Raw genomic sequence first — 24,113 nt, forward strand, 5'->3', positions numbered from 1 at the left:
ACATTTCCTTTGAGTTGCTTCAGTTTTACCTGGACCACTACCTACTGACTGGTCACCCCTAAAAACTTTAATTCCCTCATTCCTTCATTACCTCCTCTCCTTCACCTGCTTTAGGATTTAGAACCTTTTTCTTTTGAGCAGAATGACTTCAAAAATTTGAGGTCTCAGGTGGCTAGGTGGCGCGATGGATAGAGTACTGGACTGGAGTCAGTAGTACCTGAGTTCATATCTGGCCTCAGACACTTAATGATGACCTAGCTGTGTGGCCTTGGGCAAGCCACTTAACCCCATTACCTTGCAAAAACTAATAATAATAATAATAATAAAAATAAAAATAATTCAGGTCTTGGCAGTAAATGACTCTTGGGAAAATTAAGGTTCTGAACATTACTGTTTTTACCTAAAAAATCCAGATTTAATTTGAATTAAAACAAACTTAGTTTGTTTTAAATTTATAATGTGGCTTACTTCTTATGTTTTTCTTAGGATAACTGTAATAATGCCAAATATGCTTACAATTTGCATGAGGCAATAGATTTAGAAAATGTTAGAACAAGAATTAAAAGCATGATTAGGTCAAAATTATTTTAAATTGGATTCTAAATGTGATTAAATAGATTGTAATGTGATCAGTCTACAAAGGCAATTTGAAAGTTGGATGAAGTGATTTCCTATGTAAGATAATTTATAAATACATTCAACTAAATTGATGTTATTTGATTGGCAATAAGTTTTTGTTTCAAATCTTGTCAAAAGATTTGTTTTAAATCTGTAATATTGCTTATGTTATTGTTACTCTTCTGATTTTTCTTTTATTGAAAGAGTTTGGGAAACAAATGTATAAGAGTTTTGGGAAACAAGCGTAAAAGAGATGTTGATGTAAAAAATAATTACTAAATATAGTGATTTCACTGTATTCTTAGGAAATGTAAGTCTTCTTTTGAGCTATAAACTATGGAAATGATGAATTAAGCTATTAGATGATATGGTTACAATGTTTAAAAACTGCTAGATATTTTAATTGAATATATTTTCCATAAAAATAATACCTTGTAAATTCTCCTTATCTAGGAAGTTCTTTAAGGACTCACTTGTTATCTTGGGACCTTCTTCCCCCCCCCCCTTTTTTTTTGGCAAGGCAATGGGGTTAAATGACTTGCCAAGGTACACAGTTAAGTATTACGTGTCTGAGGCTGATTTGAACTCAGATCCTCCTGATTCTAGGGCCGATGCTGTAACCACTGTACATCTAGCAGCCCCTGGGATCTTCTCTTTAGGGAAGTTCATAAAAATCTTATCAGCTCTTGGAAAGAAGAAGCTGAAAGAAAATTGCTCAATTCTAAAGTGGGAAAGCATAATTAAGACCTCTAACAGCCAAAGTAGGAGGGAAGGACTTAGAAGTTTGTTTATAATATGCAAGTGTCTGTGAGAATCTTTCTGGTCACTAATTATAAAATTATAAAATTCCAAAATTCCATCTGATGTAATATGTATCACAGTTATACCCATGAGTCATATCAGTCTCAACAGACTCCAGTCTTGATTCAAAATGGGACCCCTTTTCTTGAATACAGTTGATAGTCAGATTTTGTAATGCATAGAATAAGAGAATGACTTAGAGATCCTCATGATCAGAGGACTCAATCAGGTTTTAATTGAACCCACAAAAATGATCATTTTCTTTTTATATTAATAACCAATTTTATTTATGGGACCAAGAAATGTCTCAAGAACATTTCTGACTTAGCCCTAAAATTCACCCCACTTAATGGAGTGAAGTCCTTTCAATTTTAGCTGCATTGCAATTTGAATGACAAAAACTGATGATTTTCTTTTCTGTGATCCTTTGTCCCTTGTTTGGTGATGAACTCTTCCACCTTTCAGAATTGTCTCTTCTTCTTTGTCCCTTTAATTTATCTGAGGTGATCTTTCACATCTAAGACATGAATTCATTAAGAGCTAATCTTGATCAACAGTGGGAGATGTTGGTCTAAATCTATTTTCTACCAGACTACTTTCCAGTGTTTCCAATACTTTGTAGTCATTAGTTACATGCTGACTCCATAATGGAAGTCTTTAGATTGATAGAACACACAGTTTCTAAACTCACTTTCTTTTGTATATTAGACCCCTGATCAATTCCATTTCTCAAGATATTTATTTTTAAGTAAGATAAAATAGTTTAGATGACAACCATTTTCTAGTATCATTCTAGATTTAGTCTTGCTGGGTCTCCTTCCTAGAATATTGGAAGAGGATGGAAGAAACATGTGAACATAGAACACATCTTTAGATGCATTGTAGATGCAGAGGCCAAGCTCATTTTTCGAGCTGAGTAAAGTAAGGCACAGAGTTACTTGTCCAGAGTTACAGAACTAGAGGTACTTTAATCAGAATTTAAACCTCCAAACTTTCAGATTCCAAAGGCAGAGTTCCATCATTTACAAATAATGCCATCATCTACACTGTTCTAAATATTAAGTTGAATGAAAAGTGATTTCACTGTACAGGTATTTAAGCCTTTTGATTTTACTCTGAAACTTAGGACCTGAGGAATAACAATCATTTAAAAATCTAGCATTTCTATGGTGATTTATGTCCTGGAGAGCATTTTACAAATACTCATTCATTTATGTTCACATCAACCCTAGTAGGAAGGTGATCTTAATATGCCCATTTTACAGATGGGGGAAACTAAGGTAAGAATAAGCTAAGTGATTTGCTCAGGATAAGATAGTTTGTCCATTTCAGAGACCAAATTTAAATTCCAGTCTTGTGAGTACAAGCACAGCCCTTTATCCACTGGAATATCTAGCTGCTTAAAGAAAGCATGACAGAAATAGTTTTCTAATGGATATCAAAATATTCATATGAGGACTTTTTGTGACAGTCAACAACATAGGACTTTATGCATAATATGAAGTTTAGGATTTCTAATGAAATCTCTTATGCTGGGAGGTCAAATGAAGTCTTTGCTTTGGCAGAAGACTTTCATTTGTTCATTAGAACCAAGACTTTTATCCCTAGTATGTTTTCTCCAATGTAGAATCAAATATGAGCACTAGGCAAAGGAAGTTTTTCCCATAAATATTGCTTTAATAAGCCTTCCTTCCAATATGAATAGTGTTGTCTATAGATCTCATTCTTCCAGAAAAAAGCATGTTCCCATTGAGAACATTCACAAGTCTTCTCTATGCTGAATCCTTTGTTATAACACAGAGATGATCTCTGGCTGGAGGCCTTCTTTAACTGAGCCTATATAGAGCTTCTCTGAATGATTGTCTTGTGTTAAACAAATGATGTATTTTATTTCAATGCCTTTTCTCAGTAACTACAGTGATGATTTCTTTCTAGTGTGAATTCTCTACTGAAAAAAAAAGTGATGTCTGTCGCCTAAAGTTTTTATAACATTATATTCCTAACATTTCTTTCCAATATGGATTCTGTCATGTTCAATTCACTTAGACTGGTAACAACATTCATGACATTCATGAAGTTTCCTATATTGTGGATTTTCAGATGTTCAGCAAGATTAAAGTCTTTCCACACTAATTACATTCAGAATGTTTCTCAACAGTGTGAATTCGGTGTTATTCAGCTAGATTGTAATTAAGTCACAAAACCTTTCAGCATTGATAATGTTTATAAAAGATCTCTTTTGTGTGGATTCTCTGATGTGCAATAAGATTGGAGTAGTGTCGGAAAGTCTTTCTACATTGGTTACATTCATAAGGATTCTCTTTTGTGTGGATTCTCTGATGTGTATCAAGACTGAACCTCCTTGTGAAAGCCTTACCACACTGATTACATTCAAATGGTCTTTCTCCCGTGTGGATTCTCTGATGTGTGGTAAGACTAGAGCTGTACCTAAAAACCTTTCTACATTGATTACATTCATAAGGTTTCTCTCCCGTGTGGGTTCTCTGATGGGAAGAAAGACCAGACCTCCTTGTAAAAGCCTTTCCACACTGATTACATTCATAAGGTTTCTCTCCAGTATGAATTGTCTGATGGGCAATAAGGTGGGACTTCTTTCGGAAAGTCATTCCACATTCATTACATTTAAAAGGTTTCTTTCCAGTGTGGATTTTTTGATGTGCAATAAGATTGGAATTCTGTCGGAAAGTCTTTCCACATTGGTTGCATTCATAAGAATTCTCTTTTGTGTGGATTCTCTGATGTGTATCAAGATTGGACCTCCTTGTGAAAGCCTTACCACACTGATTACATTCAAACGGTCTTTCTCCAGTGTGGATTCTCTGATGTGTGGTAAGACTAGAGCTGTACCTAAAAACCTTTCTACATTGATTACATTCATAAGGTTTCTCTCCAGTGTGAGTTCTCTGATGGGTAGAAAGACCAGACCTCCTTGTAAAAGCCTTTCCACACTGATTACATTCATAAGGTTTCTCTCCAGTGTGAATTGTCTGATGGGAAATCAGGTGAGACTTCTTTCGGAAAGTTGTTCCACATTCATTACATTTAAAAGGTTTCTTTCCAGTGTGGATTCTTTGATGTGCAATAAGATTGGAATTCTGTTGGAAAGTCTTTCCGCATTGAGTACATTCATAAGTTTTTTCTGCAATATGGGTTCTCTGGTATGTAGGAAGATTGGAGTTCCATGGGAAATCCTTTCCATATTGATTAAATTCATAAGGATTCTCTTTTGTGTGGACTCTCTGATGTACAGTAAGATTGGAGTTCTGTCGGAAAGTCTTTCCACATTGATTACATTCATAAGGCTTCTCTCCAGTATGGGTTCTCCGGTGTGCTGCAAAACTGGAGAGGTATCTGAAAGCTTTTCCACATTGATCACAATCATAAGGTTTCTCCCCAGTGTGAATTCTCTGGTGTGCTACAAGGTCAGAGTTGCGTTGAAAAGCTTTCCCACATTGACTACACTCATAAGGTTTCTCTCCAGTGTGAATTCTCTGATGTTGCAAAAAGGTTGATCTGGAGCAGAAGGCCTTCACACATTGATTACATTTGTAAGGCTTTTCTCCTGTGTGAATTCTCTTATGTGCACCAAGACTGCACTTCTGTTGGAAAGACTTTCCACACTGATTACATTCATAAGGTTTCTCTCCAGTGTGAGTTCTCTGATGGAGTAAAAAGTTTGATCTGGAGCAGAAGGCCTTCTCACATTGATTACATTCATAAGGTTTCTTTCCAGTGTGGATTCTCTGATGTACAGCAAGATTGCAGCTTTGGTGGAAAGTCTTTCCACACTGATTACATTCATAAGGTTTCTCTCCAGTGTGAATTCTCTCATGTATAGCAAGACTGATGCTCCATCGGAAAGTATTTCCACATTGTTTACATTCATAAGGTTTCTCTCCTGTGTGAATTCTCTGATGACCAAGAAGGGCTGATTTATAGCAGAAAGCTTTCCCACATTCATTACATTCATAAGGTTTCTCTCCACTGTGAATTCTCTGATGGCTCATAAGACGTGATCTGTAGCTGAAGGCTTTTCCACATTCATTACATTTATAAGACTTCTCTCCAGTATGAATCTTCTGATGACTAATTAGATTTGATTTTGAAGGAAAGACCTTCCCACACTGATTACATGCATATGTTTTCTTTCCAGTAGGAAATTCAGATTGGTAAGGAAGAGATGAGTTAGTGGTTAAGGTTGCTACAACTTTATTACATTCATAAGGACTCTTTCCAGTGCAGATTTTCTGATGACTAATGATCTTACAATTCTGACTGAAGGCCTTTCCTCCTTCATTATTTACATAAAGCTTTTTGCCAGTGTAGTTTTTCTGGTGTCCAGTGAGGTCTGAACTCAAGCTGAAAGTCATTTTCTGTTGATTACCTTGATGTATTTGCATTTCAAGAGGCTTCTCATAGGACTGAATAAGCTCTACCTGTTCAGTAAAACATTCTCTATATTTACTGTACTGAAAACAGTCATTCCTTATCATTGTCTTGCAATTATTTAGGACTGAATATTGTGTGCAACTGTTTCCTTCATCAGATTCACAAGAATTCTGTGGATTTTCATCTACCTTGATATCAGAGTCACAGATGTCATTCACATTGAAATCACAGGGACCATCACACATGAATCTTAACTGGCCAGATTCTTCCACAGAAATGCTCAGGCTTGTAGTAGTCTTGTTCACCTTAAACCATGTCACTGCATTAAAAAACAAACAAAAAACATACAGACATATACATACACCTATAAATATTTCATCTTCCCTAGAATGGCAGAGAATAATTCTTATTCTATTTCCCACATTAAAAAGAAGAATTTTTCATACCTAAATAGATTCAATCACTTGAAAATGCTATTAGCGTACATCCACCTTGTGATTTAATTTACAAAGAGCTTACAAAGAAGTTCCAATAACAATGTAGCTTCAAAACAATTCTATAATAGAGGTAGGGCACCACTCATGCCATGAGCTCAGAATGGCTGACCCATATCCATGTAGCTAAGACTAGAATTCAAACCTTGTAACATTCCTTCCACAGCACTGGATGGCCTTTCTCCATTGCTCCATTTCAATACTTTCTTCAAATGCCTTGTTTTTACTTTTAGTTTTTCCAATCTCAGTTAATCTTCCTGATTTCTTTTATACTGATCAACTTTGATGTACTATATGTAATAGAGTGAATCACATATACTGTTGAGAAATAAATTTATTCTTTTTAACTGTCATGTAATGATATTCAGTATTATATCCAATTTTTCTTATATTCTTTTAAGATTGATAGATATTTGCTATTTTCTTCACAAATTCAAAATTTCTTATTATTTCACTATCTCTTAAGATCACTAAGCTTAATAATTTCCTTGCTAAGTCATTTTAAATCCATTTTTTTTCCTGTTTCCATGTCTGGGATCACAGTATGATTACCAACCATTTTTTTCTGTTCCTCTGAGGTATAAATTATTCTGTTTTGACCTATCACTTTTAGAACAGTCATTAACCATTATCCATTTATTTTCTAACATATATCTTCATTGATTCCAAACTGTTATGATGAGGCATACAATGGTGTTAGTATTCTTGGAGGGATAACATCAAACTGTTCATTTCTAAGTGCAACAAATTCTTTCAATTTATCATCCAAACATCAAAATGTTTCCAAACTGCCAGAAAGATTTGACATACAAGTGTAAGTCATTTCCCCATGGATGGTCAAGGGCATGCACAAACCCCCATTTGCTTTCTGCAATCTGCACCAGAGTAGATACCTCATCCCAAGGCTACCTTGTAATCTCATCTCATAAGCTCTATAATGACCACATTAAAAATGTTTGTGTTCTTCCAATGCAGAAGGCAGGCTCTTTGAAAAACATGATCACTGAAAATGCACATTACAAATGATCTTGAAACCATCATGGACCATCATGGATATTCTACAAAAAACAAATTTTACCTTGCCTCTCATTGTGGTGCTAAGGTTATTTTCTGATTTGAACTTATTTTTTGTGCATGTTACTATTCTTCTATCTAGGGAATTTTCAAGGGAACTATAGTTGGCAACCCAGGTCAGTCATTTCACAGAGTTTCTGAGAGAATGTAGCCAGTGTGCCAGTGGGAGAAAGAAGAAAGTTTGGTCAAAAGGGGTCTTTCCTTATGTTTTGTACATTTAATGCACTCCTAATTGTCATTAGTTTATATATAATATAATATAATATAATATAATATAATATAATATAATATAATATAACATAATATAATATAATATAATATAATATAATATAACATAATATAATATAATATAATATATATATATTTTTAAAAACACTGGTCATTCATTTTGTTGACTAGTTTTTTTTTAAGGTTTTTGCAAGGCAAATGTGGTTAAGTGGCTTGCCCAAGGCCACACAGCTAGGTAATTATTAAGTAAGGCCAGATTTGAACTCAGGTCCTCCTGACTCCAGGGCCTGTGCTCAATCCACTGTGCCACCTAGCCGCCCCTTGTTGCCTAGTTTGAAGGCTAAAAACAAAATATGAATTTCCATTTCTCTACAAGAGAGCTCGTAAAATTCTCCCTCCAGTTTCTATCTCATATAAGTGTAAGAGAACATTTTCACTGTATTCTGAATATCAATCAATCAATCACATTGGATAGAGAATTGGACTTAGCAGTCAGGAAGACCTGAGTTCAAATTCCATCACTATGATCCTGAATGAGTCACAACCTCTGCCTGCCTCTGTTTCTTCAATTGTAAAATTGAGAAAACAGTAGCTAACTATAAGCATTGCTGTGAAGACCAAATGAGAAAATATCCATAAAACACTTAACCTAGTAACTAGCACATATCAGGCACTACCAAATGCTAATTGTTATTGGGTTTTGTTGTTATTATTAAATCAACCTGATGCAGAACCAAAGTGAAGATGGGATTTGTCAGTTAATGAGTCAAATACTGCAAACACTCATTCAGATAAAATGTCCAACTTTGAAATTAATTTCATATATTGTTCTTTTTAACACATTCCAAATTGGATTAAAAATGCTATTTCTATTCAACAAAATCTATAAAATAAGAAAATTTACACTGAAGTCTTGCAGGTAATAGTAAACAAGGTCTTATTAGACTAAAAAGATTTCTTCTAGAATTTAAATTAGAATAAATTTTTATAAATTATAATTATTCTATGAATTTAAAGTATTCATTTGTAGCTTTAGAGGTAAAATTTATCTAGGTCATTCTCATTAAATGAGTAGCAAATGTATAAAATAAAAATGCATAAATGTAGTCAATTAAATGACTAGGGGGTGTCACAATACACTTTATAGGTGTCCCCAAAAGAAGTTCTGAAAACAAAAGATGTGAAGTTATGGTTTTTCATTGCATTGATCAGAGTTGCTATAGGATAGTCTTCTAGTTCTCACATCTCTCTGTATGAGTTTGGACAACTCTTCCTAGGTTTCTCTGACCCTGTGCCTTTCATTATTTCTTGTTGCTCTATAATCTTCAAATTTCTTTTTAGACCATCATTTCTTTAGTCACTTCACAATACAAGGGTATTGTTTTTCTATCCAGATCTTTGCAATAGCAAGAAACAGTAGCTTGTAATTTTGTATTATGTAAATATGACTTTTTCCAATGTTCTGTGATCCCTTTAGTGTATAAGTCTAGTGGTTATCATGGGGTCAAAGGGCACAAAGTGGAGTGAGTTTAGAATTATAGTTGCAAAAGGCATTACACAGAATATTCTTTTATTTTAATACATTGTGAATCTTTGAGTCAAAAGGGTTCTTATACTCAACATGATGTCTGACTCTGTTTCTAATGTATCCTGCTATTCTCTTATTTTTGTTAAAGGTGCATTCATCCTATGTATATTTTATTATGAGAATTAATTGTTTTCTCCATGATATCCTATGATCTATCCCCTTTGTCCTTGCTATTGCTCTTAGAAACAAAAAGTAGGTGAGGAAGGGAATGGGATCAATGCCAGTAATTAAGCATTAAAGTGGCCTCATCTATCCCAGTTGCAGATGATTGGTCGCAATATTATCTTCAAAGTCTCTTATCCTTTCGTTTCCTCTATTTGAAGCTTCCCTTATGGTGCAAAGTTATTTTCCACCATAAGGCAACAAGGTGGCACAGTGGCCAGGCACAGAGGGGAAGACTGGAGTTCAAATCCAAACTCAGATATTTTCTCTCAATGTAACAAGTCACAGCCCCTTTGTTTGCCTTAGTTTCCTTATCTGTAAAGTAAGAATATTAATGGCACCTACTTCCCATGGTTGTTTTGAGGATCAAATAAGATATCTGTAATTCAATTGGAATATAGTAGGCACTCTATGAATATCAGCCATTATTATTGTAATTTTTGATTATTTCTTCACCAGCCCTACTGTCCTTAAACTACTACTTTCCTCTCTCCTTCAATTCACTATTTCCTTCTTGAACTTATGTATTTCCAAAGCAAAACATTTCTTTTTTGCTTGGCTCAACGAAGAGTGAGGCTCATGATCTGTTGTTGCTTCTTCCCAAACCATCTCCTGTGGGTGTACAAGATGGTGAGTTCCTGGAGAGCATGGATTATCTTTTACTTTCCTTTGTATTCCCAAGCTTACACAGCACCTAGAACATCATAGGGATTTATCAGTATTGATCGATTGATTGATTGATTGGACACAGGTCTGAGACCAAATCCCAAGCATGACCTCATTCCTCGAATTCTGGTTTCTCTCCTCTTCCAATACAGCTTCCGATGCCTGCTCTACTTCTGTCTTAGAACTTATCAGCTATAGGAAGTTACCTTTGTCCAACACCAATGAGATCTGGGTAAACTAAATACTGGAGATCACAAAGGCTTCTAGCCTTCCAAATAGTTTGGGTCAATAGGATGCTTGGGAGTCTCTACCAATAAACTGTCTAACCTTATGGTGGGCCCCTACATAAATATAGCCAGCAATGTCCTGAGAATGGAGACAAAGATTGAACCAGAGAGATCAGGAAAGGGACCTTGGGGTGATGACTTGTCCAAGTCTCAGTCTTGAGACTTCCACCTAGGGCAGTAGGCTTCATTCCTACCCACATAGTACTGAATGGAGACAGAGAAAATCAAGAAACCTCAATATCTTTCCCCTTGTCTTCCCCTTTCCCATACTTTGCAATTACTATCCACGACACCAGCATCCGCATTGTCCACGCTAATACTAGAAGCCACCTACTCCTCATCATCTCTCACACACTCACACTCCCAATTCAGTTTTATGGGAAGTCCTTTTCATTCTGCCTTTGCAACATCTCTTGCCTACATACCCTTGTCTCCCAACTGCCACTTTCTTAAATCTGGCCCCAGTCACCTCATACTTATGTTATTATTGCAAGAGTCTTTTAGTTGGCCTCTTCAAATTAAGTCTCTCCCTGCTCTATCAGTCCTCCACCCAACTGTTAAATTTATCTTCCTAAAATTTGTTTCTCTTCATGTCACTGACTAGTCAATAAACTCTTGGCTTCCTATCACCAGGATCAAATATAGAATCCTCTGCTTGGTTCTTAAAAGTCCCTTATCATTAAACCCTCTCTTACTTCCCATATTCTTTCACCTTACCCTTCTCCACATGTGAAAAAATCAGTGGTGCAGACCTCCTCTTTGTTCCTTGGCCAGGATACTCCTTCTTTAACTCCATGTTTTCTCTGGCTTCCCTAAAGTCCCACCTAAGACCCCTCATTCTCCAATAATTCTTCCCAGTCCTCCTTAGCCTTAGTGTCTACCTTTCATGATTAGCTTCAATTGGTCCTGGATGTATTGTTGTCTTCCCCACTAGACTGTGAAGTCTTGAGAGCAGGACTTGTTCCCTGCCTTTCTTTGTATTCCTAATCCTTAACATGGGGTCTGGAATGTAGTAAGTGCTTAATAAATGTTGATTGGTTTGAAGAAAATCTAGGAAAGTGTTCATATTGGACAGCCTCAACCATTTTTGGATGCTTTCAAGAGAATTCTATGTTCCAAAGTTCCAAACAATGATTTCTTAAAGCTTACTGAAGGCTATAGAATACAACCACCTCATTTTACACATAGGGATGCTGAGGCTCAGAGGTTCAGTGAATAACACTGGATCACATTGCTAAAAAGTATCTAAAAAATTCTGAGTGAGAGCTTCTTGTTCCCAAGGCTAGTACCCCCTTTACTATAATACATAAAGAAATCATGATAAAAGACCCTTATATCTGCTTCTATGTCACTCACCTGGACATACATTTCTTGGGCCTTTTGGCTTCACAATCCATGATTCTTCCCTTTCATGAAAATAGGAGGTCAAGTCTTCTCTGGTAACTGGAAATCCTAGGCACGAGGAATACAGAAAGGATGAGAGTGGAGAAATTTATAATTTGGTCCTCTTTTGGGAAAGGGGACATACTAGCATGAGCCACAGAATGGTTCTCAGGATTCTTCAAGCATGGTTTCCAAGGGATCTTTGGACAAGAGATCTTCCTATTGGAAATCAGAATATTCCATCTTTGTTTACATCTATCATAGAAGGAAAGGCAAACTCTATAGTTTCCATTATTTAGAAATTAGAAGCAGCTGATCCAGCCTCAGACTCTTGGTAGCTATGAGTCCCTAGGAAAATTACTTCCCTAATGTGTGCCTCAGTTTCCTCACCTATAAAGTAAAGATAATGCTAGTACTAAAATTACAGAGATATTGTGAGGTTCTGATGAGAAAATATAACTTCCTTAGCACAGTGCCTCACAAATGGTAGGTATATAAAGAGGCTTATGGCCTTCCCCTCTTTCTCCACCATCTATGTTAGGATTTGAAGAAAGAATGAAGGCTAAGGATAAACTTGTTATACTGATTACACGATTACATTGATTCAGCATTATTTATTTCTTGATCCCATCTACAATTAATTGGCTTTGTCCAATAATTACTTAAATCATGCTTCTTTCTCTCTGAATTTAGTTCAGAATTCAACTGACAGGTAATGGGCTAACAAATCCAGTTCTCCAGCTAATCAATGATTCATTCTTGCCTCAAGAAATTTAGCTGTTCTTTAGGAATGTTTACAAATACAAGGGTGTTGGGCCTAATATCTTTAGAACACCAAGCCATCCTTCAAAGATGTCTGGTTTGCTGTCCAAAAAGTCTGGTCTCTTATCTCTAAGACCCTGCAGGTGCTTTAAAACAATGACCAATTCTTAGTCACAGGGAAGAAGGAAGGATTTGTTCCTATCCCCTCATTACCAAACTTCTAATCAATCATATTGTTCCCTGCACCTCAACTTTGTGACAAGTCATGTTGTCCTCAATCCCATGATGTCTTCTATTCTGTTCTTTATTCTGTTTTCCTCAAAGCCTATAAAAGACGATCTGACTATCTGCTTGGGATTTTTGATCAGAGGCAGAGCCATGGATCCTTTTATTGGGAGGTAGCATTCCCCTGATAACAAAGTTTATCTTCATTCAATTATTCAGTTTTACACATAACATTAGACAGGCTTAAGAGCACTGGGTTCTTGGTTACATTTTATGCTTGTTAACAAGATGTTTCTAAACTTTAGACCCATCCCAAAGAGGAAGCAGTTTCCTTGGCAGATAGAGGGTTCCCTTAACTGTCCTTTTTTTTTTCCTAAATTTTATTTTTGCAAGGCAATGGTGTTAAGTGACTTATTCAAGGTCACATGGCTAAGTAAGTATCAAGTATCGGAGGCCACATTTGAACTCAGGTCCCCTGACTCCAGAGCCAGTGCTCTATCCACTGTGCCACCTAGCACCCTTCACTGTCCATTTTCAAGGAAAAGCTGCCCAAGCAATTTTCAAAGATTTTGAAGTCAAAATTCACCTCCAGTTAGAGGTTAGAATCTGGATTAATTTTTGACCTGAAACTTTCTAAAATAAAGAAGAGACAACTCCAAGATGAACAAAGAAAACTCCCAGTACCCTATCACATAATTCAAAGACCTTAAACAGTAAAGTCATGCAGCAGGAGGACCCTGTTGAAAGACCACTTTTTGCCTTTCAAATTATTGATAACTGCTCATAATCTGCACAAAATGTAGGAGAAGAAAACATTCCTCTGTCGGTAGATTCAGTTCCCAGAGGAAACGACTCTTACCCAGGTAGAGAAGGTTCTGGACATTCTCCAGGATGACCTCCTTGTACAGCTCTTTCTGAGAATGGTCCAAGAGGTACCACTCCTCCTCAGTGAAGTCCACAGCCACATCCTTGAATGTCACTGACTCCTAAATCATCAAATGTCACAAGATTTAGAGCTGAAAGAGACTCCAGACTTCATCTAGTCCAACCCTCCTTTGAAGTGAGAGTCATGTTGGAGTAATAAAAGCTGAAGAACTGTCTTAATATGAAATGTTTTCCCTATGGAATGGGGGAGAAGGTATGTGCTCTACTAATGAGTTCTGAGAATCTATAGAGGAGAAGGACCGTGATCTAAAATTCCTCCTCATTATAAGTGTCATCAGTGAAATGTTAAAAAAAAATTCTATGAAGAGTCTGTGAAAAGTTGGCAAGTACTCTATATTGAGGGAAGGGGACGGGGATCAGGAGGGGGAGAATATTATTTATTTTCACTGAAGAGAAAGCAAAGAAAATTTTCTAATTTCCTAAAAGGCTGAAAGAAAGTTTCACCTAGATGAAAGCATGAAGAGGACTCTTAAAAGATAGTACTCTTGGGGTGGCTAGGTGGCACAGTGCATAGAGCCCAGCCCTGGAGTCAGGAGGACCTAAGTTCGAATCCAGCCTCAGACATTTAATAATTACCTAGCTGTGTGTCCATGGGCAAGCCACTTAACTCCATTGCCTTACAAAAACTAAAGAGAGAGAGAGAGAGAGAGAGAGAGAGAGAGAGAGAGAGAGAGAGAGAGAGAGAACTCTCAATTTTAGCTGAATGAAATGGTATGGGACAGTTTACAGTCAATGAAGTCTATTTTTTTTTGAGGTATGATGGTATGTATCACAGACAAAACAGCTTTTGTCTTTGCTTTATGATTTTTTTGTGGCACCTATTCCTTAATTTTTATATTTAGTTTCTTAGATGACTATGAAGGAAATATACTATTTTATTAACTGAGGCAAATTTACAAGAAAGACAGAATAAGAGGAATAAATTATTTAAATAGACTTGAGGTATTCTAGAATGTCGAAAAGTCAAGAGAATGAGTTAAGAGGCAGACTGATGGCCATAAAAGAGTGGCCTATCTGCAAATCCTTTGATACTTGGGAGAGTTCATCTAATTTTCAAACCTGCTATATGTAGACCATATGATTGGTCATTGCACTTAGTCTTTGATGCTCTTCCATTGCAAGTAGAATGATCTGATTCACTTTCTCAGAGTTTCTGTTACTTTGAAGTTCCTCAAACTTACAATTAGATGTCATCCTTGACTCAACTCTGACTCCTCCCCTTAACCCCATCTAATAATTTTGTTACTTAGTTCTAGCATTATCATTTCCTATCATGTGGATAAATTGTAATTTCAGTTTTTCTTTATTTTGTTTTCTGCTTTAAAGCATCTGATTTATACTCTATTTTTCTTCCATATTTCATCTTAACTTCCTTTTTTGATATTCTGGAAAATCAACGAATTTATCGGTCACAAGGACCATCACTCATGAATCTTAGCTGGTTGAATTCTTCCACAGAAATGTTCAGGTTTGTAGTAGTTTCATTTATTTTAAACCTGGCCAATGTTTCTGAAGAAACAAACACACACACACACACACACACACACACACACACACACACACACACCCCATAATATATAATTTCCCTCTAATGGCAAAAAGGAAAGTAAAATTATAAATTTAAATTTTCAAACCCAAATAGGCAGAATCAATAATTTAAATATTCCATTAGTTCACATCCTCCAGTTCCTGAACCCAAGAATAGAATCTAAACCCTCTGAATAGTTGTATTCCTTCCACAGAACTACATAGTCTTTCCCTACTGCACTTTCAAATATCTTTTTAAATACTTTACTTTTTATTTTGTTGGTTCCAAGTAATCTTCCTGATTTTCTGTACTGATCACATGTGAGGAACTATCACATGATCAATCTTTATCAATTCTCATATTGATTGGACAGCTAATTGGTACTGTAGATGGAGCACTGACTTTGGAATCAGGAGAACAGGAGTTCAAATCCGGCCTGAGACACTTGACAGTGACTAGTTCTGTGACCCTGGGCAAGTCACTTCACCTTGACTGCCTGGCATTCAGGATCATCTCCAGGTCTCCTGATTCCTATTTGGCCACTGGACCCAGATGGCTCTGGAGGGGAAAATGAGGTTGGTGACTTGGCACAGCTCCCCTCACTCAAATCCAGTTCACTTGCTTGTCATGGCATCATTGCCCTGATGTCGTGGTTTTCTTTGAAAATGAAAGACAAACATCATCATATACTGTTGGGAAATAGGTTTCTTCTTATATTCTATGAAGATTGATAGATATTTTCCCATTTGCTGAGCAAACATTCATATTATTTCATTATTAAATCACTAAGTATAATAATTTCCCTAGAGTATCCTTTTGAATCTATTTTTCCTGTTTCTCTATCTCAGACCACAACATGACCACCAATTATTTAAAAAAAACTTCCCCAGTTATATATATTCTGCTTTAGTAACTGAGACTAAAGCAGCCACTCTAGTGCAGTTTACAGAAAGCAAATGAGAATATGTACTTGCCTGTGATCATCCACAGGAAATTTACTCAGAAGTGGATAGAATTTGATATAATCCTCGTCTACCTCAAAGTGCAGAAAATTTTTCCTTTCTCTCAACTGACATCAAATTGTTTCCAAACTGCCAGAAAGGTCTGACACACAAATGCAAATCAATTCCCAATGGATGATCACAGGTATGCATATACTCTCATTCACTTTTTGTAAACTGTATCAGAATACCTGCCTTAATCTAAGGTTACTTATAATCTCATCTCATCAATGCTGTAATTACCACATCAATATATTTCAAATGTTTGTATCCTTCAAGTACAGATGGTGGACTCTTTGAAAAACATGATCATTAGAAATGCATAGTCCATACATCTTGGAACCATCTTGGACCATCATGTACAATCTACTAAAAAAACAGACCTTGTACCAACTCTCTCTCTCTCTTTTTTTTCTTTAGGTTTTTGCAAGGCAAATAGGGTTAAGTGGCTTGCCCAAGGCCACACATCTAGGTAATTATTAAGTGTCTGAGGCCAGGTTTGAACTCAGGTACTCCTAACTCCAGGGCCAGTGCTCTATCCACTGTGCCACCTAGCTGCCCCTACCACCTAGCTGCCCCCCAACTCTCTTTATAATGTTAAGGCTACTTTCTGTTTACTTTCTGTTTATGTTACTATTCTTTTATCTTGTAGATCTTCAAGGGAACTGGTTTTTGTTTCATTCTTCTATCTCTCTCTCTCTGATTAGAGCACTGTTTGGGGGCACCATTCCCAGGGTCTGATGTTCTCCAATCTCCACCCCTACCTTTTCAGCTTCCTTTTATGTTTTGTCTTCCTCCTTAAAAGTATAAGCTCCTTTTTTTAAAGTCGTTTTTTTTTTTAAATTCTCAGGCTTTCAAACAGTATCTGGCACATAAAAGAGCTTAATAAATACTTGTGACTACTGACTATCCAAGCACTCTCATTGGAGCATTTTTGCCTATTATTTTGCTTTAAATAGTCATCATGACCTAAAGATACCCTACTTTTTCAGTCTTCTTACATCTTCAAATCATTTTCTCTTTGTTCCAATGTCACTGGCTTCCTGGATGTGCCATGAGAAGACCCTCCGTCTCTAGGCTCCAGGAATTTTCTCTGGCTCCCCAAAGTAGCTGGAATTCTCAGGCTCCCCATTTCAGCCTCCTGGGTTCCTTCCAAACTCCACCTTTTACAGAAATCTTATCCCAATTCTTCTTTATTTAGGTGTCGTCATTCTTTAATTATATCCCAGTGACCCGTCAAAAGCTGGTGTGTAGGCATTTGTGTGGAGCCTATCATCTCTCCATTAGACTGTGAGCTCCCTGAGTGCAGATGTCTCCCACCACCACTAAGCACAAAGCCTGGCTGTGAAGTTTCCTAAACCTTCACTGAGCCTGGAGCTTTCATTTCATCTCACCTCCTTTTCTTAACCAAACTCCTTGAAAAATTTGCCTGAGCTTTATTATCCCCCTTCACACTCACTCTTTAACCCCTTACAAATTGTCCTCCTTCCTCACTCTCCTGAAAGTGCTCTCTCCAAAGTTATTTTTGAACTCTTAAATGCCAAATCTGATGATCTTGTCTCACTCCTGATCCAGACCGACCTCACTTCTTCAGACAACACTCCTGACCACTCTCTCCTCTAGGGTCTTCATTTCTTTGGGAGTTTTCTTTCCCATTTTACCTCCCACATGTCTGACCACACTTTTTCAGGGCCTTTTGATTGCCCAGCAACCACTTTACAACCCCAAAACTATCCATATTCTCCAAAGCTCTGTTCTGGGCCCTCTGCACTTCTACCTTTTGTATTACAGAATCATTATTTCTGCAGATCATTGCTAGAACCAGACTCAGCTGAGTGAAGCTTCCATCAGACTCTATCTCATCAGCTGAGCACTTGGGTACATCTCAGCTCCAAGGAAAGGCAGAGAGATCTCAGGTTAAACAGTAGAAGTCAGAGATCTCAGATCCAAGGGAGAAGGACAGAGAAATCTCAGCTCCAAGAGAAGACAGAGTGATATGCACTAAGGAAAGAAGGCATAGGGATCTTAGGGCTAAGGACTCTGATTTTTATCCAACTTTTGGGGTGAGTTCTCCTACTCCCAAGAGTCCCTCCCTGCCTGTAAGCCCTTCCTCCCCCATCAGAGCTTTCCTCCAATGACATCCAATTTCAGGGTCCTGCTTGTTTCTATGCCCCAAGCCCTGCTCACCATCATCTGGAATACCATTGCCATTGCAATGACACCTCTTTGCCCTAGACTTCTCTCAGGCTACCAATCTCCAATCCAGGGCTTGAATTCTACCAGGACTACCACCTCCAAGATTGCTCACCTTCCCCCATTCCTGCACCTCTCTCCCACCCTTGCCTCTTATTCCCTTCCATGTTCTCAATATCCAGTGTCTCTTACTTTTCACTGGCTCCCCCCTTCCTCCCACAAGCCTCATCTGCTGCCCCCCCGCCGTCTCTGCCTCTGGGTTTCACTGGAGTTCTTTAAGTCTTGTCTAAAATCCCATTTTCTGCAAGAAGCCTTTCTTGGTCCACCTTCTTAGTCACCTGGTCCACCACCAGATTTCATTCCCTACAATTTACCTTGTGTATAGTTTGTATGTAGGAAACAAGGAAGCAAATGTCTTAAGTACCCACTGAGTCTTCTCTCCTGGATCATTGCCTTGTCATGGCAGAGGGACTTGTGTAGCTCAATGAAACCAGGAGCTACACCATGTAGAGTTACCCCAGAGGCACAGGTTCTGACAAAAGGTGATCCACTAGGAAAGAAAATGGCAAACCACTCCAGGATCTTTGTCAAGAAAACTCAGGTCAGCATTAACATGGCAAAAGAGATGCTATTGGAAGATTAGCCCCTGAGGCCAGAAGGTGCCCCAAACAGGACTAGGAAAGAAGAGAGGACAACTACAAGTATGAAAGAATGAAACTGGGCCAAAGTCAAAAGGAAGCTCAGCTGTAGATGCATCTGGTGATGAAAGCAATGTCGAATGCTGTAAAGCTCAATAGTACACAGAAACTGGGAATGGAAGATCTAGGAACTAAGGAGATGGAGAACTGCAATGTCGATCTCTTGGGTGTCAGGGAACTTCAATGGATGGGAATGGGGGATCATTACATCTACCAGTGTGAGCATGCATCCTTTAGGAGGAATGGAGCAGCCCTCAGAGCCAATACAGGGTGAGAAAAGCAGGTCTGGAGAGAAGTCCAAAAATGGCAGAATGACATCTGTGTGAATCCAAGACAAACTGTTCAGCATCATAGTGATGTTCCAACCATAATCTTGAGGAGGCCTCAGCTTTTAGGAGCAGCTTTATGAAGACCTACAGCACCTTCTAGAAATCACAGCAGGAAGGGACCAGACAGGGTGTGAGGTTGTGACCCAGGCTTTCTGGGAAATAGCTGTCCTTCTCCCCAGGCCCCTCTCAGTCTGGGATTAAAGGCTTAGGTAAGGACCCAGTACAGAATTCTTCACCCAAACCATGAGCGCTAGGGTATTTTTCCTGACCCCTTTTGCAGCTTCCTTTTCTGAGCTGCATTCCTCACTTAGTCTGTAAACTCTGGTAAGGCAGGGGACTTTCTATTAGACTCTCTGGTGTTCAGGGCAGTGTCCAGCACACATTATACATATGTGCTTAATAAATATTGATTAACTATTGATGATTCAAACACTCTCATCTAAGTGTCTTGCCTCTTATTTTACTTTGAAAACTGAGGTCTTTTACATTAAACAACCCTCTCCACCCAGCATCCTCTCAGACATCTTGAATGGACCTCTAATAGATGTCTTAAATTCAATATATCTAAAATGGAAGTCATTATCTTTCCCCCAAAGCCTCCCCCCACCCATCTTCCCCATTTACTGTAGAGGACAACACCCTCCCCCATTTCCTCAAACTCATAACTGAGGTGTCATTCTTGACTCCTTTCTCTCACCTACCCTTTCCTTTATCCAATCGCATTCCCTTCTCTGCTGATACTGCAACCTTGCCCTTGGAGGGTAACAACAAACTGGAGGGTCTGTCTGCTTCAAGATCCTCCCCCTCCAGTGCACCCTCCATTTAGCCAACAGTGTGAAGGGTCCAAATTACTGGACCTACCATGTTACCCCTTACTCTATAAATGCCAGTATTTCTCTATTGAAACCCTACTGCATTCTATACCCATCATGACCTAGACATCACCTGCTTTTTCAGTCTTCCTACCTTACTTCCCACAGTGGGTCTCAATATTACAAAAGAAAATATTAGATTTTCTTGGCAAAGATATTGAAGTGGTTTGCTATTTCCTACTCCAGTCCATTTTCTGGCTGAGGAAACTGAGATAAACCAGGTGAAATGATCTGCCCAGGGTCACATAGCTAGAAAGTGTCCAAGGTTGAATTTGGACCTGACTCCAAGCCAAGCACTCTACCCACTCACCACCCAGCTACTAAAGGCCTTAAAACAATGGAAATAGCCTCTTTCTTTTTTTTCTACTTTCTTTTCTTTTTTTTCTATTTTTTCTATTTTTCATTTTTTTTCTTTTCTATTCTTTTCCTTGCTTAAGGTACTAGATCAAGGAGCTACACAAGCAAGGATAGATAAATGATAGATATAAGGGTAGAGAGGGAGACAAAGAAAGAGATATACACACACTTATATATGATTATGTTCTTGCACACATATATGTAACTATATAAACACATACACACATATATACTATATATATATATATATACATATAAATACATGCATAATATTTCATTCCTGGGATTGAAGGAAGCAAGTATCCAATTGTTGAGTAGATCAAAAACCTTCCTTATTTTTGTAACCTCTGCTGCCTTATTCTGGCTTTCCCTAGCAAAGACCTGGACAATTCTCATACAGGACCAAATGAGATACAATTTCTATGACTCTGGACTCACAGCAGACACCATAGGACCAGTCCGAAACTTTTCCAGTCTTCTTATCCTTTGACTCTCTTCTCCTCTTTGACCCAGGGGCATTGGCCTCCCGGCTGATCCTTGACCAAGATTCTCTACCCTCCAACACTGAGGATTTCTAATGACCATCTCCTGCTTGGAAGGTCCCCCTGGCTTCCTCCACATCTCAGGTAAAATCTCCCCTGTTGCGGATTGTCTCGTTTCAGGGTCTTCTGGGATGTAACAAAGAAAAATGAGGAAATGAGGAATGTGACAATTGGGGTCTACGTGCAACATTTGTGTTACAGGATAAGGGGGTATGTTAGGGGGGAGGTGGTTAAACACAGCTGTGTTTTGTGCCCTTGGGCTGTGGGGCAGAAAGACCAGCTCCCCAAGGACTCCAGCACACCTTATCTCTCAGGGCAGCATGCCAGCTCCTGAGAATGTGTCCAGGTGGTGGTTATTTGGAAATGACCTGGGTCATGGCCGTTAGACTAGCCTGTGTTCCCACACTCCCCTTCTAAAAATAAGGCTTTTCCTGGTCCCTGCTGGAGCCTTCCGTCTCTGGTGCCTCCCATCTGTACACCAGCTTGTTTGGACACAGCTGGTGAGATGTTCTCTCCCAATGGGTCTGTGAGCTCATGGAAGGCAGGGATTGGTATTGAAAACCTTCCTTTGCCTCTCCACAGGACTGTCAGACAAGAGCCTCTTTCTAAAAGCTTCTGGACCTGACCTAAGACATGCTAAATGGGAAGAATTCAGAGATACCTGGGAAGACGTGTGTGACCTGAGGCAGAAGGACATGAGTGGACCCAGGAGGACCTCTCTGCTCCTCTGACTTCACTGCCAAGGATGACCTATGTCTAACAGGAGGAAGCCTCCTTGGCTCTCCTCAGTCCAGCCTTTACTGATGCTGGTCAGGTCGGGGATGGACAGCACTCACCTGGGATGAGGGTCTCTGAGTCCCAGGGGCCATTCTCTCTGGCTCCAGGCTTTGATCCACTGCAGACTGAGCTGGGGAGGGTCAAGGATAGCGGAGGGGGGAAGACTTTGTCTTTGTCTTCTCTTCCTAGGCTGGACACTGGCCTACCCGAAATTACAGAGTGATGTATCAGAGCAGTTTCCAAAGCCCTGCTCCTGCCCTCAGAGAGACTCCAACCAACAGATGAATGCAGCAGGAGGGCCAAGCTGGGAAGTGAACTTGGTCTGAACAGGAAGAGAACTTGTCATCCTCTCTACCTCCTTCTCTTAAGCCTCACGCGCCAACTCAGGCGGTGGAGGTGGACTCAGGAGGTGGAAGGGGCTTGGGAATCCCGGAGGAGAGGAGACCTGGCAGAGCCTCAGTGACCCCAGCCCCAGAGCTCTCCCTCCAAATAATGCTGTGGGTGATAAAGGAAGATTAGGAAGGAGACTGTGACTCGATAGTAAACCTGGGGGGTGGCCCCCTAGAATCTATGGGATGTGACAGGGAGCCTGGAGGTGGAGCAGCCCCAGGAGCCAGGCCCATGAGGAAGGGCTGCCAGACACTCTCCGAGAGGGCACATAGGGAAGAGGCTCAATGGAAAGGGTAGCCAGCAGAAGTGGGGTGCAAGGAGAGGGCCTAGCTCAGACCCACCTGCCACCTCCACGCGCAGAGATGCTTTTCAGAAGACAGAGATCGCAGCTCCAGGAAGGCAGGGAGATCTCAGCTCCGAGAGAAGGGAGAGAGATCTCAGGTCCAGGGAAAACAGAGATCTCAGGTCCAGATAATACAGTGATCTCAGCTCCAAGGAAGGCAGGGAGATCGCAGCTGTGAGCGGAGAAAACAGATCTCAGCTCAAGGGGGAAGAAGGCAGAGCGATCTCAGTTTCAAGTTCCTGTTTCCAGGCAGCCCATTGGGGGAGGCCCCACCCTGCCCAGCCCCCAGACCCCCAGGCCGGGCCCTTTCCTCCAATCATGCCCCAGGCCCCAGGCCCCTGCCCGCTTCTCCTCCCAAGCCCTGCCCTCCATCACGTGCCACGTCCTGGCCACTGGAATGGCCCCTTCTCCCCCTCTCGCCTCCTCCCAGGCTTGGATGCCCCCTGGGCACTCCCCCAGGCTGGGCATCTCTGAGATCTCCCCTCCTTCCCTTGCCCTGCTCGGGATCTCCAACCCTCCTCCTCCTCAGCAGCCTCTCCTGGCCTGCTCCCCCCATCTTCCTCCTCACCAGCAGGTGCCCATCCTCCAGCCTCCTGCTTCTCCCAGGCGGGCCCTCACCCCCTCCGGGAGCTGTCCCTGGTCTCCCTGCCGCCTGGCCCCCAGCCCTGCCCGCCCCGCCATCCCTCTCCTAGAAGCTGCCAACATTTACCAGCCTGGTCTGTCTCCATCCCGGACCTGTCCTGGCCCAACCCCACCCTGAGGGGTCTTTCCCTCTGTCTCCTTCCCTAAGAGATATTCTCTCACTGGAAGAGAGCTGGATCCTAAGCAGGAATTGAGGCAGAAAGTCCCAGGACACAGGATAGAAACCTTCTCTCTATGAGCAGAGCTTGGCTGCCACCTAAGGGAGTCCCCGAAGTCCAGCCCCTGGGAGGTCCAACTGCTTCCCTCTGCACCCCTCAAAATCAAGGTCCCCATGGGAAGGGGAGAGGTGCAGGAAGCTGAGCATCTTGGTCCTGGGCCACAAGGATGGCAGGAAGTCTTGATGGAGGACAGAAAGACTCAAGCAGAGGCTGCTCAAAACCCATGGAAGCAGTCTTCCTTTTCTTTCTTTCTTTCTTTCTTTCTTTCTTTCTTTCTTTCTTTCTTTCTTTCTTTCTTTCTTTCTTTCTTTCTTTCTTCCTTCCTTCCTTCCTTCCTTCCTTCCTTCCTTTCTTTCTTTCTTTCTTTCTTTCTTTCTTTCTTTCTTTCTTTCTTTCTTTCTTTCTTCCTTCCTTACTTCCTTCCTTTCTTTTTTCTTTCTTCTTCTTTTCTTTCTTTCTTTTCTTTCTTTCTTTCTTTTCTCTTTTCTCTTTTGTTTCCTTTTCTTTCTTTCTTTCTTTCTTTCTTTCCTTCCTTCCTTCCTTCCTTCCTTCCTTCCTTCCTTCCTTCCTTCCTTCCTTC

At 39.7% G+C, this 24,113-nt stretch overlaps 1 protein-coding gene across 1 annotated transcript; it reads right to left on the bottom strand.

Annotated features, from left to right (window-relative positions):
• Positions 1-1,123: 1,123 nt before the first annotated feature.
• On the bottom strand, positions 1,124-23,909 carry LOC141510895 (uncharacterized). Its single transcript, XM_074220300.1, has 7 exons — positions 23,383-23,909; positions 22,672-22,845; positions 22,000-22,142; positions 21,060-21,289; positions 13,558-13,684; positions 11,685-11,780; positions 1,124-6,148 (listed from the first exon to the last, which is right to left on the bottom strand). Exons 1-7 carry the CDS (start codon positions 23,646-23,648, stop codon positions 3,627-3,629), a joined length of 3,558 nt encoding a protein of 1,185 aa, XP_074076401.1. The 5' UTR covers positions 23,649-23,909; the 3' UTR covers positions 1,124-3,626.
• Between the last annotated feature and the right edge of the window lie 204 nt (positions 23,910-24,113).

This window comes from Macrotis lagotis, chromosome 1 (assembly GCF_037893015.1).
Source record: "Macrotis lagotis isolate mMagLag1 chromosome 1, bilby.v1.9.chrom.fasta, whole genome shotgun sequence".
NCBI classification, from domain to species: Eukaryota; Metazoa; Chordata; class Mammalia; order Peramelemorphia; family Peramelidae; genus Macrotis; species Macrotis lagotis.